Source organism: Paramisgurnus dabryanus, chromosome 13, assembly GCF_030506205.2.
Source record: "Paramisgurnus dabryanus chromosome 13, PD_genome_1.1, whole genome shotgun sequence".
Taxonomy (NCBI): domain Eukaryota; kingdom Metazoa; phylum Chordata; class Actinopteri; order Cypriniformes; family Cobitidae; genus Paramisgurnus; species Paramisgurnus dabryanus.
In genome coordinates, this window is record NC_133349.1 from 2,407,316 (window position 1) to 2,428,732 (window position 21,417).

A 21,417-nucleotide genomic window follows, 5' to 3' on the forward strand; every position below is an offset into this window, starting at 1 on the left:
TGTATTTCTGTATTGTACATTGAATGACGTGGAAAGACAGATATTTAAAGATAAGGTTCAGGAGGTAGGCAGGAATGGAATCTGGTAGGGATATGGGATCAGAAGGAGAAGGAATAAGAATTATTAGGAAGGCACTATTTACCTTTTTAAAAAACTCAGGGTTGTGGAGTGGGATCTAAAATGATATGATATACACACTCCAGTACAATAGGTGGCGACATGCACCTTAACGTTGTTTGCAGTCCGCCATTAAATAAGAGAAGAAGAAGAAGAAGTTTGCCCAAACTTGTTGAGAATTTGAGATCAGAAGAGAAAATTCCTCATGTAGTAAGACGGTGGCCAAGGTAAGGAATGGCTGTCAGCTTTCTCTCTTTTGTTTGTATAAATTGCTATAATGTTTTAAAGTGTTCATTTAAGTTTTGGTGTTGGCTAAATAGTGTTTAAAACCCCAGGCAAAATAATTTACATAATATACTTGAAAGCTATATGCGGAGCAGCACATTAGCTTGCTACTTTTAGCTTATGTTAAGTTTGCCCGTTGTGCAAGAAAAAAACAATAAAGCGTTTCAATGTTGTACAACATTAGGGCTCGAAAAATCGCTAGTCCGACATTCCGGGGCTATTGTGCTTTGCAGTCGGGCTATCAAAATGCTTATCCGCCCTGCCTGTCGGGCTGTCTTGACTTATAGGGAGGAAAAATATATTTAAATGCTAATGTATTCTCTCACAGATTTGGATGGGTAATTGTGGTGAATGAAATTCAGGCATTGGGTATTTAAATTGCGTTTGAGCGCGAGCTCGAGTTTTACTTTCACTTTCGCGATTGCGCGAAGCCGCAGTACAGGAAGCAATCCGTACTGATTTGTCATGGATTTGTTGGGCAAATCCTCCAACTTCGTCCTGTCAGTCATTACTATTCTCACGTAAGAAAATTAAATCTCTCGCAGCAAGCTTTAAAGTGATATAGATTGTACGGGCAGTGAAGAGAGTGACTCTTAAAGCGACAGTAGCCCCTTCTTTCTGATCGAAAAATTATCCAATCTCTAACTGGATGATCCAAACTGTGAGTTTTGTGACCCACTGAACCACTTTTAAATGGTGAGTATATCTGGTGTGGGCAGGAACAGTTGGTTTACATGGAAATCCAGTTTTTTGTTTGTAAAAAAAAAACAGCATCAAAACAACATCAAGAATAGCAGATTAAACATTGTGGTTAGAGGACCTATTGGCTTTGTATTGGCAAAATTTGGCCTGTGGTAAAACTAATTGAATAAGCCTGTGCTACGCACACAAAGTCAAGTGGCATTTGTTTATCTGTGACTTCAGTTAATATTTCAGAATCTGAAGTTTATAGATATTTCACTTCGGTTAGAAGAAAAATTTGTACTGATGATTGATATGTACTGAAAATTGATATGTACTATTTGTGTTTTGATAGATGTTTTGTCTCAATATTCTACATTAAAAGTACTGTATTTTTTTATTCGGGCTACTTGCATTCATTTCGGGCTACCTAAAACTGAAGAGTGCCTGCCCGAAGGGCTACCAGGGATTTAGAAATTTTGCAAGTCTTGTAGTTTTTTCTCCTCAGGTGGGCTTAAAAAGGGTTCACATGTGGAATAAAATGGTATCATGGTAAATAATAGTGAATAAAGACAATGTTTTGCATTCAAAATATAAAATGTTTACAAAGACATGCAGTACACTTAAGCAATATCGCTCGAGTAGGCCAGAGGCAATCACAGCCGTGATGATATAGAGCTATATCACACGACTCCGAGAGCGATATTGCTTTTATACAACAGTTCGACGGCACACTAGAAAACAACAACGGTGTTATTTTAAAAGCCTCTTTGTTTGAGAACTACTTCTTCCGCCACGGATTTGAGGGCTGCCAGAATGACAGGTAACACTTTCGGCTGCTTTGAATCTCATAATAACTCAATGGAGGGATAGGCATTTCTTTATATTACCGTTTCTTGGTCACAAAGTGTAGTTTTAAGATTAGTTCAGTCGAGAATATATATTTATTATATTTAAATCTACATTCGATTAGTAAAGATAGCGACTGTTTGAACGTTTGCTTAGTGAGATTCGGTACGAATGAGAACCAAAGCATGAGCGGACGTTAGTGTTCACTCGCCCCGCTGACCACCGCCCTCTCTGGGCTACATCTCTGACAGGGATTCCCTGGCTCTGATATTCGCCTTGTTTGTTTTTGATGGTCAAAATGAGATCAAATCAGCAGTATTTGGTGTCATGATAAAACTATTACTTATTTTCTTATTCATATTTAGTGTCTTTTGTGTGGTTATTGTTTTGGCGCGAGGTAAAAGTTAATAAAACTGACTTATATAATGTTACTATTGGTTTCCCATTTACTCTTAACGCGATACGAGCACTCGATTCTTATTCAACTTTATTCTTGTCAGTACTATATAAAACTGTTTTTTATAAGTGTCAGAGAGATGTTTTTGCATGCTGCTTATAAATATACCAGTGGTGATATTCTCATAGCATGTTTTAATAGTCACGTCACGATTAAATAAATGATCAATGTCCACATTTAAAAGCTGCGATGCTTACCTGCAGTTCCACGGTGTTTTCGCGTTCTGATAAGAGATATAGCTCCAGAAGAAAAACCGAGAGTTTACATTCCTCTTTCCAAGTGTTAATCGTCCACATGATGTGACAAGACATTAATCCCATTAAGTTTAAAATAACATCCAAGAGCGCTGATCTTTGACGGAATAATAACTTCCGATTGGGGATTCACAGACTGATTTATGAGCGAGTGAACTAATGAGACACACGGAGAGTGTTTAAAAACTGCGCGTCTGTGTTTTTCCATTCAGAGATGAGCCTGTTTAGGACCTCCATTCACTAGGTGGCGGAATGATACGAAAGGTGAAGTGGTTACAGTGCTGTTATCAGGACAATATCGCATAGCTCTTGGCCAATCAGATTCGAGAACCAGAAAGAACTGTTGTATAATGATGTATACAGTATATGATCTGTTAAATTATTGCATGACTCGGGCAGAGAAAACCTGTTACTATCAAACATTGTTTACTTCAGGGGTCACCAATCCTGGTGCTGGAGGGCCGGTGTCTCTGCAGAGTTTAGCTCCAACCCTAATCAAGTAGCTAATTAAGGTAACTGTGTTTGATTAGGGTTGGAGCTAAACTCTGCAAAGACACTGGCCCTCTAGGACCAGGATTGGTGACCCCTGGTTTACGTAATCAACCGAGTCAGTGTAATAATGGTGATAGATCAAATGGGACAATCGAATGAAGGATTTGCAAAGAAATTTCATTATATAAAATTCCTCAATTATGCGTTCATTATTGTTGTCTCTTACAGGGTGGTAGAAATGGTGTGGACAGCGACTCTCAGTAACCTGGTGTTAGGAGTCTATGGAATCACTCTCATCACAGGTCTTCCTGGCAACATCTTGGCTTTTTACGCCTTCTGCCAGAAGATTCGCCACGGATCCACCCCTACAGTTATCCTCCTCAGTTTAACTATTTCAGACTTGATCTTCCTTTGCTTTCTGCCATTTCTCATGGTAGAGGCGGCAAACATGAAGTGGACGCTGCCGTACTTCCTCTGTCCGTTGACGGGTTTTATCTACTACTCCACCATCTACAACAGCACCCTTCATCTGACGGCCATCAGCGTCGAGCGCTACCTGGGTGTGGCCTTCCCCATAAAATACAAGTTAAAAAGCAATCCCAGAATTGCAGTGGTAGCCGTCATTTTATTCTGGTTGATTTCCTTTGTGCAGTGCAGTATTATCTATATCACATACTACAGCTATACTCCAAACCAGAACTTCACCAACCCATCTGATAGGAACAGCTGCCAAGAGGAATTCAGCGACATACAGCTGAAGATTTCTGTGCCGTATCGTCTGGAGATTTTTGTTGTGCTTCTCTGTGCACCGTTTCTCATCTGCTGCTTCTGCTACATCAAGTTTATCCACATCCTCTCCAATCAACCAGATATGAATGCCAATATAAGAAAGAGAGCCATCGGGATGGCTGTGGTAACACTGTTGTTTTTTATTATCTGCTTTATACCCTTCAACATATTTCTTGTTGATGGATATGATGGCAGCGACAGCACAGAATGGAGGCTGTGTACTCTGGTCCTCTGTACACTAAACGTGTGTCTTGATCCTTTTATATTCTACCTTTGTTCTTCAGCATTCAGAGAAACTTTCAAGAGCACCTTGCGAGAACTGACCAGCCGCATGGCCATGCTTTCCTGCCACTCAGCTTCTTCTGTCTGTTGTTTTAAGGTGGGACAACAGAGGAGAGAACAGGGAGATCACATCCCAGTGACATAATAATATTACATTTGTGGTGGTGGTGTATATGTTTCTTATGTTCATTTGATAGTTTACCGTCATCAATAGATGTAAATCAAAGCCAATTTTAAAAAACTCTGCAGCGCCGATGTGACTGAAGTTACATTCTTAGTAGATGGACCAAAGAGATGCTTAAAGGGATAGTTCGGCCAAAAATGATATTAAACCCATGATTTACTCACCCCCAAGCTGTCCGAGTTGCATATGTCCATCGTTTTTCAGACAAACACATTTTCGGATATTTTAGAAAATGTTTTAGATCTTTCAGTTAATTAAATGTGAAGTTACGGGGTCCACGACCTTCAAGTCCAAAAAAAAGCATCCATCCTTCACAAAATAAATCCAAACGGCTCCAGGATGATAAACAAAGGTCTTCTGAGGGTAATCCGAACGGTGTTGTTGTAGAAATATCCATATTTAAAACTTTATTAACTAAAATAACTACCTTCCAGTAGCGCCGCCATCTTAGACTCCTCTGTATTCAGGAGAGAGTATTAGCGTAGTGTACGCACTTTTCTTAGTGACGTATGACAAATTCGGGGAGTAGCCTCCGTAGGCTGCGTAAGCTCTCATCCTGAATGCGGACGCGATCGGAAGGTAGTTATTTTAGTTTATAAAGTTTTAAATATGGATATTTCTACAACAACACTGCGTGGATTACCCCCAGAAGACCTTTGTTTATCATCCTGGAGCCGTTTTGATTATTTGGTGAAGGATGGACGCACTTTTTTTGGACTTGAAGGTCGTGGACCCCGTAACTTTACATTTAATTAACTGAAAGATCTAAAACATTTTCTAAAATATCCGAAAATGTGTCTGAAAAACGATGGACATACGCAACTCGGACAGCTTGGGGGTGAGTAAATCATGGGTTTAATATCATTTTTGGCCGAACTATCCCTTTAAGCAGATGTTGACTGCAAAATTTTTGGACATAGGTGACCCTGTCTGTGAAATTTAGGCTAAAGTCTCAATCTAATTATGAGGTCATGAACATCAAAGTTTGATTTCAATCTTTTACATAGCCTTACTCGCCCAATATTAAATATATGAAGATTATATTTTCACAATGTTCTTTACATTATGTAGGATGATTTTACACTCTAAAATTGGGTTGTTTTTAACCCAGGGCTGGGTAACTATAGGACAGAACACATTTCTGGGTTAAAGTGACCCGAATAATGGGTTGTTTTAACCCAACTGCTGGGTTGTTTCAACATGGTTGATTAACAATTACCTAGTGTTGTAGTTCTTGAGACCGGTCTCAGACAAAGAGGATTCAAAATTGTATTTCAAGACCACAACTGATGGCACATCACGATTTTATTTTTTTTATCATTAATTTTATGCAGTTTATTCAGGTTTGGCATATGATGTTGGCATTGTTTAAGCATTATTTAAGTTTCTCCCAATGACAATTTTTCTAATTGTATTACTAAAAACAACTGCATTGTGTTAATGGCGCTCTAAGCGAATAATGTGCGACGTCACTTCCTGTTGATGTTTGAACTGTTTTCAAACAGACAGAGCGTAGCTAACTCCTCCCCCTCCCTTCCGTGCTTTCATGAACGCGCCCAACCCCCACCCCCAAATCCTTCTTGTCGTTTATTGGCTGGAATACTTTGTTTTGTTTTGTGATGCTAGGTTTGGCCATTTGTTGATATTGCCGTTTGTGAAGCCTGGGCTGTCTACAGAGATCGCGTTTTTTTACAGTTTGATCAGCAGACAGGCAGCAAGCAGATGTTTCCGGTATGTAACAAAAAATGTTTTATGGTCTAAAACGCTTCAATTCGCTTAGAGCACCTTTAAGTGGATGGCAAGCCATTGAAAGACAGTTCAGAATAAACAGTTAGGTTGATTTCAGCTCTTTAGTGTTTGTTGACTTTTATTTGCTTATAGACAAAGATAAATTCCCACATATCTGCAATGCCTTTGATTATTGTATCAACTTCTCTGATGACACGCACGCACGCACGCACGCACGCACGCACGCACGCACACACACACACACACACACACACACACATGCATACAGACAAGAAGTTTCTAATCATATGCATATTCCACATTTTATGTGTTTTAATTCAGTGACTTGCACTGGTCTTGGTCTTGACTTGGTCTCGGCCTGTCTTGGTCTTGTGTCGGTCTCGGCCTGTCTTGGTCTTGGTCATGACTTGGTCTCGGTTTAGGTGGTCTTGACTACAACACTACAACAAGCCAGCAGTTGGGTTAAAACAACCCATTATCTGGGTCATTTTAACCCAGAAATGTGTTCTGTCCTATAGTTACCCAGCCCTGGGTTAAATATTTTTTAGAGTGTATGTATAGACAACAGAACAGTTACTTACATTTTTGTTAATCACAACAAAAATGACTATTTTCACAGACAGGGTCACATATTTTAACCTGCATGCATTTTTTATTTATGGCTGATTTATTTATGGCCTTTAGGATCAGTTGCACTTTGTTAGGGGTTAACTAGTCCTTTTAACTGATGGCAGGTATGTACTACTACATATTTAACTTGGGTCTGAATGTGATTGGTTGATTCTGAACAGAACCACAATCACTATTATAAAAGGGTGTGCATACTAATGCAATCAGGTTATTTAACTTTTTATGTATTTAAAATTCTGCAATTTCGCAGTAAAGGTGGAACAGGGTCCAACAGGATATATCTTGGTTTCTGCAAGTTTTACAGGGGTATGTAGACTTTTTATATCATCTATAACCCCCAATGTTACGTTCATTTTTGTCACACAAGACCCAGACTAACATCACACCCAGTTTTAGTAACATACAAGCCAGAACCTGTCCAGGAATCTGGACTGTCTGTTTCAATGTGTTGTGTTTATTTTACCATTCATTCATTCATACAGATACTGCCAAATAGACTTCAGCATGCAACTAAGATTTAAAGCAGAAATTTTGAGTACTGAGACCAAAACAGAGATCCAGACACCAGATCAGCAGAAATGTTGTGTGTAATTGATTCACATCTGTGACCCAAGACCACAAAACCTTAAGTCGCACGGGTATATTTGTAGCAATAGCCAGGATATTAAGTAAAGATCATGTTGCATGAAAATCTTTTTCTAAATTTCCTAGTGCAGTTGCTGCTGGGGACTTCATTTCTTTAAAGGCAATTTTCTCAATTTTTTGCAACTTCAGATTCCAGATTTTTAAATAATTGTGTTTTGGACAAATATTGTCCTATCCTAACAAACCATGCATCAATGAAAAGATTATCCACTGGCAGTGGAAACGGTCATTCCCATTAGACAACTGCTGTTATACGGTTTTGAATAATGATCAACAAGACATTTAAATTAGACCGGAACTTACATTCAGAACTTCATTTTTGAGCGATACGTGTCCTGTGTGTTTTGGTAATACCCAGTTTACCACGTATATGACAGGCCAGAGCGGACATTACATATTTGCTATTTCGGTATTACTTGTGCCTGTGCAGCGTTGTCAACTTTAAATGTGACGTTATGTTTTAATGACCTATTTCCACTTTAAAGATTTCACATTGCTTGCGTAACAGAGTCTAGAAGAGACATTTTTTTTCCTGTGGAGGCATTGTGTGAAAATAATTTATATTTCTGTAAAGCCAGTGGTATTTTTGCCTCATTTTGCCATGAAATGACGACCAACGGGGTAACAAAAAGTCATTACATTCAAAGATGATGTTTATATATTATCATCAGCTGCATTGGCTCAACAACATGCAAAATTATTAACATGACAGAGGCTGAAGAGGAAAACTGCTGAAACAGTTTGCGGAATTGAATTAAAATCACTGGGCCAAATATGATATATTACCAAGTGTTGCTTTTGATTTGATTTATTCTGTGATGAAAACCTTTTCTTGTACCAGGCAGTTATGGCTCTTAAACTACACATTAGAATCTGTAAGAGCAGAGCATTAAAACATCTGAAGGATAATAAGGACCCTGAATGTTTCCTAACATTTGCACAATAAATATTTTGATATAATATCTGCCTAAATTGTCCAAATATAGCAACATGTTTCAAGTACATTATTGTTATTGTCAGAATGAGTTTTTTTGTCTCATTCACATCAGGAGGAAACGGCATATCTCAATATAAGGAAGATACCTCAACATTAAAGATCTTTAATGACTGATAATTCATACTCAGTACTGAGACACCTGCCATCTCCATCTGCTACAAAAGTTTCATTTGCTTCACATGTTTCTTTATTTAATCTTGTTAATCAATTATGAAAACCAGTGATGGGCAGTATTTATATGATCCATGTATTTCAATTATAAAATATGGTTTTGTATTCAATAGTGTTGATGAAAATGGTTCATATTTTGTATTAAAATAGATTTGTGTATTTTAATGTTGTGTAGTTTTAAAATACTGTAAAACACTTTGTAAGAAGTCATGATGACATCATAAAAATGTGACCTCTGATTGGTGCCTGTTCAGTAGTTTGTCTTGATTTGTGGGGTATTAGAACAAACATCCTTACTGTATGTATACTGTAAGAAGGTGGTAAAGGTAAGAAATGTGCACGCTTTCTACCATTTTTTTTTTTTTACATAAATTGCTATGATTTCTTTATAGGTTCATGTTAAAGGAACAGTATGTCAGATTGTGGTACTGCAATCTCACAACTGGTGGCCAATACACAACATGAAAACATAAACATCAGTTGAGGGCTGCAACTCCACTTTTTAAATGAAAATATCCTGGCCAGACCAATGTTGTGAGTGATATAAGTATTTGAAATAAAAATGATGTCTTAATGTCTAGTGACATATCAGGACATTTTATGATTAATTGATATAAATTCTTACATACTGTTCCTTTAAGTTTTGGTGTTCGTCTATATCCTATAATTGACCTAATTTACATAATGTTCTTGAACATTATTATACCGAGTAGCAGCCACACAGTTAACAGTTAGCTTGCTACTTTTAACCTACGTTAAGTTTGTCGGTTGTTTGCGAACAAATAATAATAAAGCCTTTCAATGTTGTACAACGTTGCATTTGAATGCAGATGGCACAGGTACTGAGGTCTGTAAGGTGTCTGCTAAAGACCTGTAATACATATGATGTGTAAAAATATCTGATAAAGGTCTTAAAAGGGGCTTTTTTACATTCATTCTAAATCAAAGACATCTTACAGTATGTTTACATTAAATCTTTTACTGCAAATGAGCAAACAACCAAAAAATACATCTTGCAGATGCAATCTTTTACACTTTAACATTTGATGATATATGTAATATCAAAAAAACATTTATTTATTTACATTGTGTTCTGCAGTAATCTAATGGTAGGGTATTTGTTGCTATCCTGTATTCCTTGCATTCGGGCTATTTCTTTTTTTCTGGACAATGTGAGACGACATTGATTAAATATTTAAAAAAAAAAATATTCAAGATTCGATTTAGGATTTTATAAGAAGGTGTACTGTATATGAAACAATTATCATTTGCAAATTTGATCTTCATGATAATGTGGATCTAACTTATATGATAACAATGTTTCTTTTTTTTTTAAAAAGGGGATTATTTACGTTTTTATGTTCATGTCATTAAATTGATAAATATATTTTTATACCTACAAAACATGATATATTGACATTCAATACTGAATGTAATTGACTAGGTTAGGCTAGGTTATTTTTGACCCGTAATGGATAAATATTGGACAGAACACGTGCTGGGTTAAAAATTACCCAGCGCTGGGCTAAAAATTACCCAATGTTGGGTTGTTGTTATGCAACCATGGGGTATAACAACCCAGTAGTTGGGTTAAAATAACCCAGCATTGGGTTAATTTTTAACCCAGCATGTGTTCTGTCCAATATTTACCCATTATGGGTCAAAAATAACCCAGCCATTTTTGGAGTGTAAATATCTTTCAATTATTTCATGCTGAAGAAAACAGCATCAAACCAGCATGGACCAGCATGGGAAATATGCTGGTCTATGCCGGGTTGATGCTGGTTTAGCTGGTGGCCACCCGCATACCAGCATCAAAACACATCATATGCTGATCTTGCTGGTATGACCAGCATGGGATGCTGGTGCTAGTGCTGGTTTGGTGGTGGTTTAGCTGGTGCTGATGCTGGTTTGGTGGTGGTTTAGCTGGTGCTGATGCTGGTTTGGTGGTGGTTTAGCTGGTGCTGATGCTGGTTTGGTGGTGGTTAAGCTGGTGTTCACTAGCAAACCAGCACCGAAACACAACATATCCTGGTATGCTGTTTTTTTCAGCAGGGCCTTGAACTTGGCAAGTTAAGCTCAATCCATAAAAATCCTGGTACTTAGTAAATCATTAATTTACATAGGGGTGGGGGACCCTGCTGGAAAAGCAGCATACCAGCATATGTTGTGTTTTGATGCTGGTTTGCTGGTGACCACCAGCTAAACCAACACCACCAGCATGGGAATTATTCTGGTCTATGGTGTTTTTTCAACAAGGGAAATATCGATTCTACAGGTAGCCTACATTGAGATGCGGACATGGGTGATTCTAAATCGATTCACAAATGAAAAATCATATTTTATAAAATAAAACATATCTGGCTCAAGTCTGAAACATCCCTGCTGTTGAGTCCAGCTGACAGGCGTGTTGGGCGGGAATAGCAGGTGACACAACTTCCTTCGTAGGCTAGACCGGATCATTTCAGTTCGCCTTGCGGACTTTGAGGCTGAATACTTCAAAGGCAGAATCCCTGCCTTCAAAGTCTGGGTCCTTTAAAGGATCCAGGCTTTGAATTGGGAATTGGGATGCACCCACAGTAGAGCTTCACTGAGCAGTACAAATGGAAAAATAACAAGAAAAACAGCAAGATCAAAAAAATACATTTTGGGAAGGTCTTCCTCTGACTTTTCTCTATTCGCTCACCGAACAGGGAGAAACAGCTCTTTTGTTTCACCATACAGAATCTGATTTGTCAATAAATGAACATTTCCCAAAACCTGTAAGTGATTGTTTAGACATAAGAACATGAACATACTTCTGTAAAAATATGCACTTAGTTTGTAATCCAGATGGAGGCGCTGAGTGCGCTGTATAAGACAAATACATGAATACTGCCAAAACCCCTGCTCCTGAACGTAGGTGTATAATGATAATGATCAGATGAAGTGACAGTTCGTGGAAGTTAACAAGTAGAACGTCAAAAATTTGTCAGAAATGAGAATGGCTTTTTTAAGCACACAGTTGCATTAAAATACATTACATGACAGTTTAGAGATAAGAAACAAAAGTCCTAACTAGTCTAACCTTAAGTGCAAATACTGTATGCTAACTAGTACGTCAACAATTGATTTTGAATCGAATTGGGAGTCTAAGATCTGATTCATGAGGGTCCAAATAATTTCCACTTGTATATAAATCAGATATGAAGTGAATACACTGCAGGTGATATTTTGGCGTCAAATTGAGGCTGAAACTAAAAGTGATGTCGTTTTGAGGTGGTTAGAAAAGAAAAGGTTACAAGTTCAACCCTGCCACTGGTTTTTGACACGTAACAGTTGACTGTTTCAGGAAGCTCATATCACCAGAGATATACACACATCTGATGTGATAATATAACAAGAGAGATTAATGGAGAGTCATTTTACACTCACCAGAATCCCAACAGGACTTTGATTCATACTCATTGAAAAGTTGATCCACAACAGCATGTGTTTGTCTTCCTGAATGGCCATCAGAAATCGACTTGCATAGTGGCTCTCATCTCATGAGCAGCTGTAAGCAAACAAATTTAGTTTAGTTTTATAGCCTATCAATGAATTTCAAGAGTTTGTAAGTATTTTGCATATTTATGTTTTTGCATATTTTTACGTGTTCCCTTTAGAGTACCCATCAAACCAGGATGATTTTCTATGTTGGGACCAGGGCTTTGAACCACATTTTTTTACCAATTGGTTCGTATCCGAACATAAACAGTGTTTAAACATTAACGAAACGGTTGATAACGTTCCATGTCAGCTACGGGACATACAAATAAGTAGGCTGATTATTAGGACATTAAACTTAAATTTTTCGTGTACATAATTTCCTCAAGTCTCTATCTTGTCATCAAACATTAAAAAAGGCTACATTATGTAAGCAGCATAACTGTAATACTGGCATCCATACATTTGTTTTAGCATAACTGTGGGTTCACACCAGCCGCGGAAGAGGCGGCAAAAACGCGCTATTCGCGCGTAGTTGGACGCTTGAACATTTGAGTTCACTCGCTTCATTCTCGCGTGAAATCCGCGGGTGAAATTCTAGTCATTCGAGAAATTCACGCGGAAATCTGCGTCATGGGAGGGGCTTCTGCGACTCCGCGGAGACTACACCACTCCGCTCGCTTCCTGTAATCACGTCACTACTACAGCAAGCTCCTGATTGGTTAACGCGGCGCGGAATTCCGGCAAAGTTCAGATTTTTGAACTCGCGCGTTTCCCGCGGCAACGCTCAATTCGTGCGGAACGCGCGGAATGCCCCGCGCCTTCCGCTCGTTCCGCGACATCCGCGCAGCGGCTACCGCGTGTACCGCACCGCAGGATGCCTAATCGCGTGTTTGCATTGACTTAACATGTAAATCATCCGCGCTTGCCGCCTCTTCCGCGGCTGGTGTGAATGCACAGTAAGACATGAATTAAGACAAGGACAATTTTCGCCATGTCGTTTATTGGCAAACAACTTAAACAAATGTTTTTATTAGAAAAATATTACTGTGGTATTTTGAGATCATTTTGTTTGTATGTGTCATGTCAAGAACAGAAAGATTGTTCGCTTGCTTTTTGAAACGCGCCTCTCCGTGTATGCACTTTTGAGTGCACTTAAACACGGACACAGACGGAGGACACATCTGTAGAAAATCATTCTACATAAAGAACATTCTGTGTAAATATAACTTTAATATTGACTGAGTAAGATCAATAAAAAAATCAATGTGAAACCAAACTTGGAGTCTTGGATGGTTAAAATCTCATCATTCGATTATCAGACTTAAGTTTATGTGGGCCTGGATTTCAGAGAAAGAGTCTCATACATGCAGAAGGTGTTTTCAGCAGATGTGAAAATTATTCAGAATACTTCAATGATTCATGCGTTCATTATTGTTTTCTCTATTACAGGGTGGTAGAAATGACGTTGACAGTGACTCTCAGTAACCTGGTGTTAGGAGTTTATGGATTCACTCTCATGACAGGTCTTCCTGCCAACATCTTGGCGGTTTACGCTTTTTTTGATTCTCTTACTCAGCCTTACTATTTCAGACCTGATCTTCCTCTTATTTCTGCCGTTTCGCATGGTCGAAGCAGCAAACATGGAGTGGACGCTGTCGTACTCCATCTGTCTGTTGACAGTTTTTGTCTACTTCTCCACCATACAACAGCGTCCTTCATCTGACGGCCATCAGCGTCGAACGCTACCTGGGTGTGGCCTTCCCCATAAAATATAAGTTAAAACGCCATCCCAGACATGCAGCGATAGCCGTAGTTTTTTTCTGGTTGATTTCCTTTGTAACCTGCAGTATTGTCTATATCACATACTACCGCTATCCTCCAAAGCCGGACTTCATCGACCCGTCTGACAGGAACACCTGCCAAGAGGAATTCACCGTCGAAAAAGTGAGGATAACTGAGACGTTTCCTCAGATAGTTTTCATCGTGCTCCTCTAAGATAAGAAAAAGAGCCATCGGGATGGCTTTGGTAACACTGCTGGTGTTTATTATCTGTTTCATGCCCTTCGGCATATCACATTTAGTGTTAGCAGGGACAGCACTGAACGGAATATGTCTCGTCATGTCAAAATATGTGTTGGTGTGTCAAGGGGGTCGAACACCTGACACGCACCTCAGTGCCGCACAGCACCGTGCCGTTCTGCACATATACGTGCCTGCTGCACATGCATCGAAAGGGTTCATGATAAAAGAGACGCTCACGTCGCGCATGAGACTTAACACTAAACTCTGATTACACATGAGATTAATCGAGTATCTAGCAAACTCAATCGTCTCTTTAATCATAAACCCTTACAAAGCATTTTTAGCAGGCACGTATTTTGACATGACGCACAATGCTGATGGGTCCACATGATGCACGGAGCACATATTTTGGCATGACGAGCCACACATATGACAATGTTTTCAGGAGTCGCATTCGTCCCTTCTCGGAAAAGTCACGAGTCGCCACTGCAAAGCCAAGTTAATGAAATTCTGCAGCGCCGATGTGACTGAAGTTACAGTCTTAGTAGACAGACCACAGAGATATTAAAGCAGATTTTGACTGCAAAACTTTTGGACATGAGTGACCATGTCAGTGAAATTTAGACTAAAGTCTCATGGTCTAATTATGAGGTCATGAACATCACAGTTTGATTTCAATCTTTAACATAGCCTTACTCAATATTAAAGATAATATTTTCACAATGTTCTTTACATTACATTATTTTAAAATAATTTTATGTAAAGACAACAGTAAATCACAAGAAATGCATGACTTTTTCGCATTTTTAAATATACACAAAGGTGAATGAAAACCTGCATGTACTTTAATTTATTGAAATTCATTTTTAACTTTTTTTTCATTTGTATTTTTAAGTGCATGTATTTGAAATTGCCCTGTTTGTGACTGCATTTTACATTTAACTGCATCTCTGTCCTTTAAGATACAATGGTGCATTATCTAACAGATATTTTTAGACATTATCTACATTATATGCTATGAATGCATTGATGTTTATTATTATTTTTATTAAAGGGACAATAAGTAGGATTTACCCCATCTAGTGGTGAAATTGTATTTTGCATTCAAACAAAAAGTGCTCTTTAGCGCCTCGCTTTTCCAAATGCGTGTTGCAACTACGGTAGCCGTTATGTACTCATTGATCCATTTCAGTTTCACGTGTTCTAAACGAAAATGCATTGTGGAAACGTGCTGGTAGGCTAGTGCTTTTTGTCCCTCTCTGCTATTATAGTTTATCAATACGGCGGAACGACATGGAAGCCTCCTTGGACTTACCCGTTCAATGTAAGTAAAGAGGAGAAATTCTAAGCTTACAAAGAAAAGTCAGATCACTGGCAGAGGTCATTTGACACCAACAAGAACATACTTATGAATAAAGACATTGATTTTGATTAATAAAACATTTAAAACCCTACCTACAGTCCCTTTAATAAAGGAAAACCATTGTACTGCCAATGATCCAGTATTTTTTTATTTTACCATCCTAAACCAGTCACACAAGACCCAGACCAACATCACACCCCTCGAAGCCTTTGATAATGCCCGACACAAGCCAGAACCCATCCAGGAATCTGGACTGTCTGTTTCAATCTGTTGTGTTTATTTTAGCATTCATTCATTCAGATGAATGAATGTAAAACAGACTATAGCATGCAGACAAGGTTTGCATGGATATATATGGATTCATTTTTTAATAAAGGTGATTTTCTCAATATTTTGATTTTTTCCAGATTTTGAAATAGTTCTATCTCGGCCAAATAATGTCCTATCATAACATCAATGAAAAGATGATCCAATGGCAGTGGGAACTGTGACTGACTACCATTATACAACAGTTTTTATACAGTTTAAATAATGATCAACAAGACATTTAAATTAAATCAGACATTTAATTTCTGAGCGATACAGTATCTGTGTTTTGGTCATAAACCAAGAGTTAACATGCCAAAGTGGACATTACATTTGTTATTTTTGTATTAGTTGTGCTTGTGCAGAGTTGTCATCTTTAAATGTCACATTGTGTTTTACTGACCTACATCCACTTTACAGATTTCACCTGGCATGCTAGAAGTGACCTTTTTTATTTCCTGTGGAGGCGTTGTGTGAAAAACACAGCAAATTTATTTAAAATGACGGTGTTAATGTAAAATATAAAGAGTTCAGAGTTAATTTTTGGATTTGGTTGAGTTAATGCATTTTTATTTTACTCAATGAAAATAAAGAGTTGGTGTCAAAACACTTAAAAAAATGAACTCCTACAGTGATTTGTTAGTGGTGTTTGTTAACTCCTAAGGTGTTAAATAGAGAAGACCTCCACCTTTTTACAACACACACTGAACCATGTTTTTGGATGATGCAAGAAGAAGATCATCTCTTTCACTTTAAATGGTAATAAATGTTCAATAACATTTGTTTTGATCCATAACATTTTAGAGTTGTGAGGTGTTATGTTTTATATTGCTGTTAATATCAAGTTTAACATTAAGAGTCATGCGTTATTGTCATTATATGAATGCGGCAGTTGAGTTTAGGTCTTAGCCTCAGATGGAGCAATTCATACTCATAATGTTTTGGGGATTTTTTTTTTGCTTTACATGCTGTTTAAGTAAAAAAAAAATACATTTCTTAAATCCATTAATGTTTGCAGGAGATTTGCTTTGGTGACTTTGGAGGAGCACAGAAATAGGCCTACATGAAAATTTCTTTAGATGAAGAGCAATTTTATAACAAAGTGAGTATTTTGTGCAAAACATAAATGTATACAAAAAATAAGTGTGCGGTGATGCGATATGCATCTGGTCCAAACTTTATTTCTGGTTTCTGTTTGTTTAATGGTCTGACTAGTTGCTATCCTGAACTCTTGAACAAATACCTTGTTGAAAATAACAAATGTTTTTGTTTCCTAGGTAATCTACATGTTGTTTATTTTGCTTGTTATATAAATAAACTAAGTTAAAAGTACTTTGTTGCAGTGCCGGCGCCAGCCGAGCGCTGATGAGGGGGCGTCTAAAATACCAGAGGGGGCGATCACATGAATGCATATAATTCCCCCAGCTAGAAAATACATAGGTTTGGTACATTAAGTTTTAAAGTGTTATAAACAAACATCTCTGTAATACAACCAAAAAAACTACAGCTATAGTGAGCAACGTACAGAGCTCTGAACAATACAACAACAACAACAAAAAAACGCATACCTAACGTCACATATTAGCACAACACTACTCATTAAGCGGAAGTCCACCCTAAAACTACATTATGCTCCAACACTATATTTCATGCCATATATGTAGTTGATTGTGCTGCCATCAAATGTACTAACTCCATATAAAAAATTAAAGCTTTTAACTGCTACAGTAACGGTGATTTGACGCGTCATCAAATCACCGGAAGAAAAATGCACGACTACATTAATTCTGAATGTTCTAAATGGAGGCGGGTCTTGAGGCGAGATGATTGACAGTAGATGATAACGTTTTTGATTGACAGCTGCACAGGAGCTAACGTTAGCTTGCTTTGCTCGTGTTTATAATAACAACAACATGATAATAACTTTCTACGTAGTATGTTTACCGTAGTTACACAAAACAAGCAACAACTAAGCCAAATGATGTTTTAGATATTTTAACAATTTTACATTACCTGAGTCCGCGGAAAAACTGGGCTGAAAACAGTACTCAAAATCTTCCTGACGAAAGTGCTGGCTGCATATTCAAAGTAGTGTAGTGGTGGGTCAGCTGAGGGTCGCGTTGATGTCAACAATAAAAACTCCCGGTGGCCTGAATTTGTTGTCCTTACATCCACATACTGCACAGGTTCTAGTCATCTTTTATCGAGGGCTTTGGTGATTTCCCCCTCAGAGACGGTTAAAGCGGAGTTACTCTTTGGATGGGTTCGTCTGCCGGCTAACTTCAAGTTGACTTGAGTTGATTTGAGAGCTAGTTGAGCGGTAAAAGAAGTTATTAGGCTTGTTCAACTTCATGTGGCGTTGCAAGAATCGACAGCGGGATGACGTCAAAGTACCGCGAGAGCGATTCGCGAAATCATACGGAGGAGTTTGCTTTTAAATCCCTTTCGCGGAACCTTGACGTCATCCAGCTGTCGGTTCCTGCGGCGCCGCATGAAGTCAAACAAACCTGACGACTGCATCGAACAGTGGTTAGTGGGTGGAGCTAATGAATCAGTTTCGCGCAGTGCATTCTGGTTAATTGTGTCCATTAAAGACCGTTACGAAAATTCCGCTTCAACACACTATCAATCTAATAATCGAAATCGTGCAAATTTATTTATTTTTCCTCATGTATAATGCAAAGTGGACATAAATTACCCGTGATAAACAGGCTAAAATGTCTAGATTGGACTTCCCCTTTAGAAGTGCAGACCCAGAGGTAGAAATACATTTTACGTAATGGTGGGGGGCAGTGTTGGCAAATAGAGTTGATGGTTTTCAGCCCAAAAACGGTCCAAACGCAACATTTTATCAACATTTTGGTTCAATTTGATCATATAACGTAGTTATTTTAACTGCCACAAGTAATGCACCAAGCTAGCGATTAAGCAGCTAGAGAACTACAATAGCAAAATGGCAATAACTCGTTTACATATACAGCTATGCTGTAGGATAGGCTAATTCAAATTCGTTAATTATAAATGTAACAATGTCTGTTTTTTTATCTATTTACTCCTGATAAACAGGTGTGTGAGAGATCGTACAGGCTTACCTTTAACGTTAAATGCAGAACAATAATAGGCTGTTGGTTGTACGTTGACTTGCAAGGATGCTGAAGAACATGAACATCTGAACTTTTCAAAACTATGTACAGCAGTGGGGAACCTTCAGGGCCTTCTACGCCTTCAGAGAAGGCCTAAAAAATTTAATAAAAAGATTTTTTATTATAATAATACAAATAAATAATATTCAATAAAAATATGTTTTTACATTTTTTATTTCTATTTAACTCAATTTAATACAATACATGTAATATATTTTCTCTCATCTATGTTCTGACGTTAAGCTTACTGTCAGGTTCATGTCATGAAAACATCTAATCCAATCAGAATCGTCTGTCTCTATTAAGGCCCGGTTAGCTGGCTCATTCATTGGTTAGGACTTCATGAATCCCAGGGAACGCCAAGCTATGTGTTTTGGTGTGGAGAGTGACGGGCAAATCGACCAATCACGTTTTGATTTCAAGTGGGCGGGCAAAAAACAAAACATTGTAAGCCTTCATGAAGTCCTAATCATGCAACAAACTGGATGCGAGCTGCCGTAAAACACCAAAGACGAAGATCATAGACCGTTAATATGAATACAGTCTAATGGCCCGAATCTTTGCGGTGAGAGTGGTTGAGGTAAATGGCGGAAAACGTGATTGACGTTGTGGCTAGCTTGATAGGGCTGAGGTAAAAACGAAAGTACTTACGGTAAGCGCGTACTCGTGAAGAGCACAGCTGGGAGAAGCGCGTGCAGAGGATGACGCGAACACAAAAAAAATAATGGGTTTAATTATACTTTTACTTCCTGACAGTTTCACTTGTTACGTGAGGATAGTAATGACTGACAGACGACGCCGAATTACATACAATATAATTTCCTAACTAAATCTGAGAGAATGCGAAAACATTGAAATATTTTTTACCTCGCTATACCCGATGGGCAGGGCGGAGATACATTTTGGTAGCCCTCGGGATATTCCCTGGATATCTTATAACAACAGTTATAAGCCACAAGGAGGTGCATTCAGAACGCAGGGTGCTATATTTCCCCTTATGAAAAAGATTAACAAGGTATCCGACAGCTAAATATATATTTCCAAAAAATAAAATATAAATTAAAGAACATAATTAAAGCTTGTTAAATGCAAATTTACAGAGCCCCTGTCATTACAGAGCAGCAGAGTCTGTATTTGTGTTTATCAGTTAGATTCAAGTAATTTTAAACTTTTTTCTCAGAATTTTTACACGCTCACTGTATGATTTAACGAAAATACGAATAGCCTAGTATTATGGATGGAGAGGCATTTGCACTTCATTGCATATTTTAAAGGCCCAGGTGAAGTACCCACGGTTCGCCACTGATGTACAGTCTGGCTGAAGTTCATGGTGCCCGAATTGACTTAATGACAGCCGAACATTTGGATCTTTGCACCTGAAATGCTCCGATAATTCATCCACGCCACGGCATTAATTGATGTGTGACAATCCGGAGTCCGGTTTGTAGAACTTCCAATGCTATTTTCCATATATCCATTGCTACAGGGCAGGCCCAGGTCACTCTCACACTCCTGTCTGTAAATTTTTATATAATTTCCCACTTCGACATCTTGATTTCCCTCTGAGACTCAGAACGCGGGCTCATTGTCGGCGTGCCTCAAGCCGTCAACACAAACTTGTTCAACTTCAGGCGCGGCTGCAAGAACCAACAACCACATGACGTCAAAGTACCGCGAGAACGATTCGAGAAATCATACTAAGTGTCGTTTCGTCTCGCTCTCGCGGCATTTTGACGTCTTCGCCTGATGAATTCGAACAAGCCTATAGGCTATACATGAGTGGGCGTGTGTCACGGTAGAATACATGCACACTTGTTTTTTTTTGTTTTGTTAAATAATTAGACTTTAAAATTCCCTTTAGGAAGACAATACACAAGGCAAACGTGATTTTTAAATAGCGCATTTTATCATTAAAATCCCATTCAACATTAATGGTGATCTGAGGGGGCGGGATAGTGCCAGTGAGGGGGCGACGCCCCCTCACGCCCCCTCGTGGCGCCGGCCCTGCTTTGTTGTTATTTATTCTTAGTGGAGTTTACGGGAAGTTACGTGATGACCACGAAAGCCGCTTGTTTATGTTGTTACTGCAGAAACCGTCTATAGGAATATGGCATATTAAAGGTTTTGATGTTTAATTGACATTAATAATTATGATTACAGTATAAAGGGTAGCATGTGCACATTATGCCCCCTTAAAAATATTTGGTGCATGGGTGACATTTATTATACTGTAAACTTTTATAGGATTTTGTTCAGCTTGAAGCATTATTGATTATATTTTTGTACCCAAACTTCGGCAAAGAATCATAGTTTATTTCTGATAACAAGCAAAATACAATAGATGACCTTATTTAAAGCATATCAAAAACACTGAGCTAAAGCTACTGTGTAAAATGTGTACTATTGATGTATATGTTAACTACAGATCGGCTGCCAAACCTCCTACTAATAGCTCTCCCGTAGTCTTTATGAAACAAAAAAATCTTATTTTCGACGAGCTAATTTTTTCATCTGTTTCCCTTGTATACTTGAT

General features: G+C 38.3%; 1 protein-coding gene and 1 pseudogene across 2 annotated transcripts; both read left to right on the top strand.

Annotated features, from left to right (window-relative positions):
* The first annotated feature begins 254 nt into the window (after window positions 1-254).
* LOC135717737 (free fatty acid receptor 2-like) lies at window positions 255-4,515 on the top strand. 2 transcript variants are annotated; one of them, XM_065239917.2, is made up of 2 exons: window positions 255-344; window positions 3,364-4,515. In XM_065239917.2, the coding sequence occupies exon 2, from the start codon at window positions 3,374-3,376 to the stop codon at window positions 4,349-4,351; it is 978 nt and encodes a 325-aa protein (XP_065095989.1). In that variant the 5' UTR covers window positions 255-344; window positions 3,364-3,373; the 3' UTR covers window positions 4,352-4,515. The 2 variants fall into 2 exon arrangements, with proteins under 2 accessions (XP_065095989.1, XP_065095990.1); XM_065239918.2 differs by lacking the exon at window positions 255-344 and adding an exon at window positions 904-1,098.
* Window positions 4,516-13,503: 8,988 nt separating this feature from the next.
* Window positions 13,504-14,340, top strand: LOC135717752 (free fatty acid receptor 2-like; annotated as a pseudogene).
* Window positions 14,341-21,417: the final 7,077 nt, after the last annotated feature.

Coding starts and splice junctions, on each gene's coding strand:
- LOC135717737 (XM_065239917.2), top strand. CDS start 3,374: ATGGTGTGGACAGCGACTCTCAGTAACCTGGTGTTAGGAGTCTATGGA.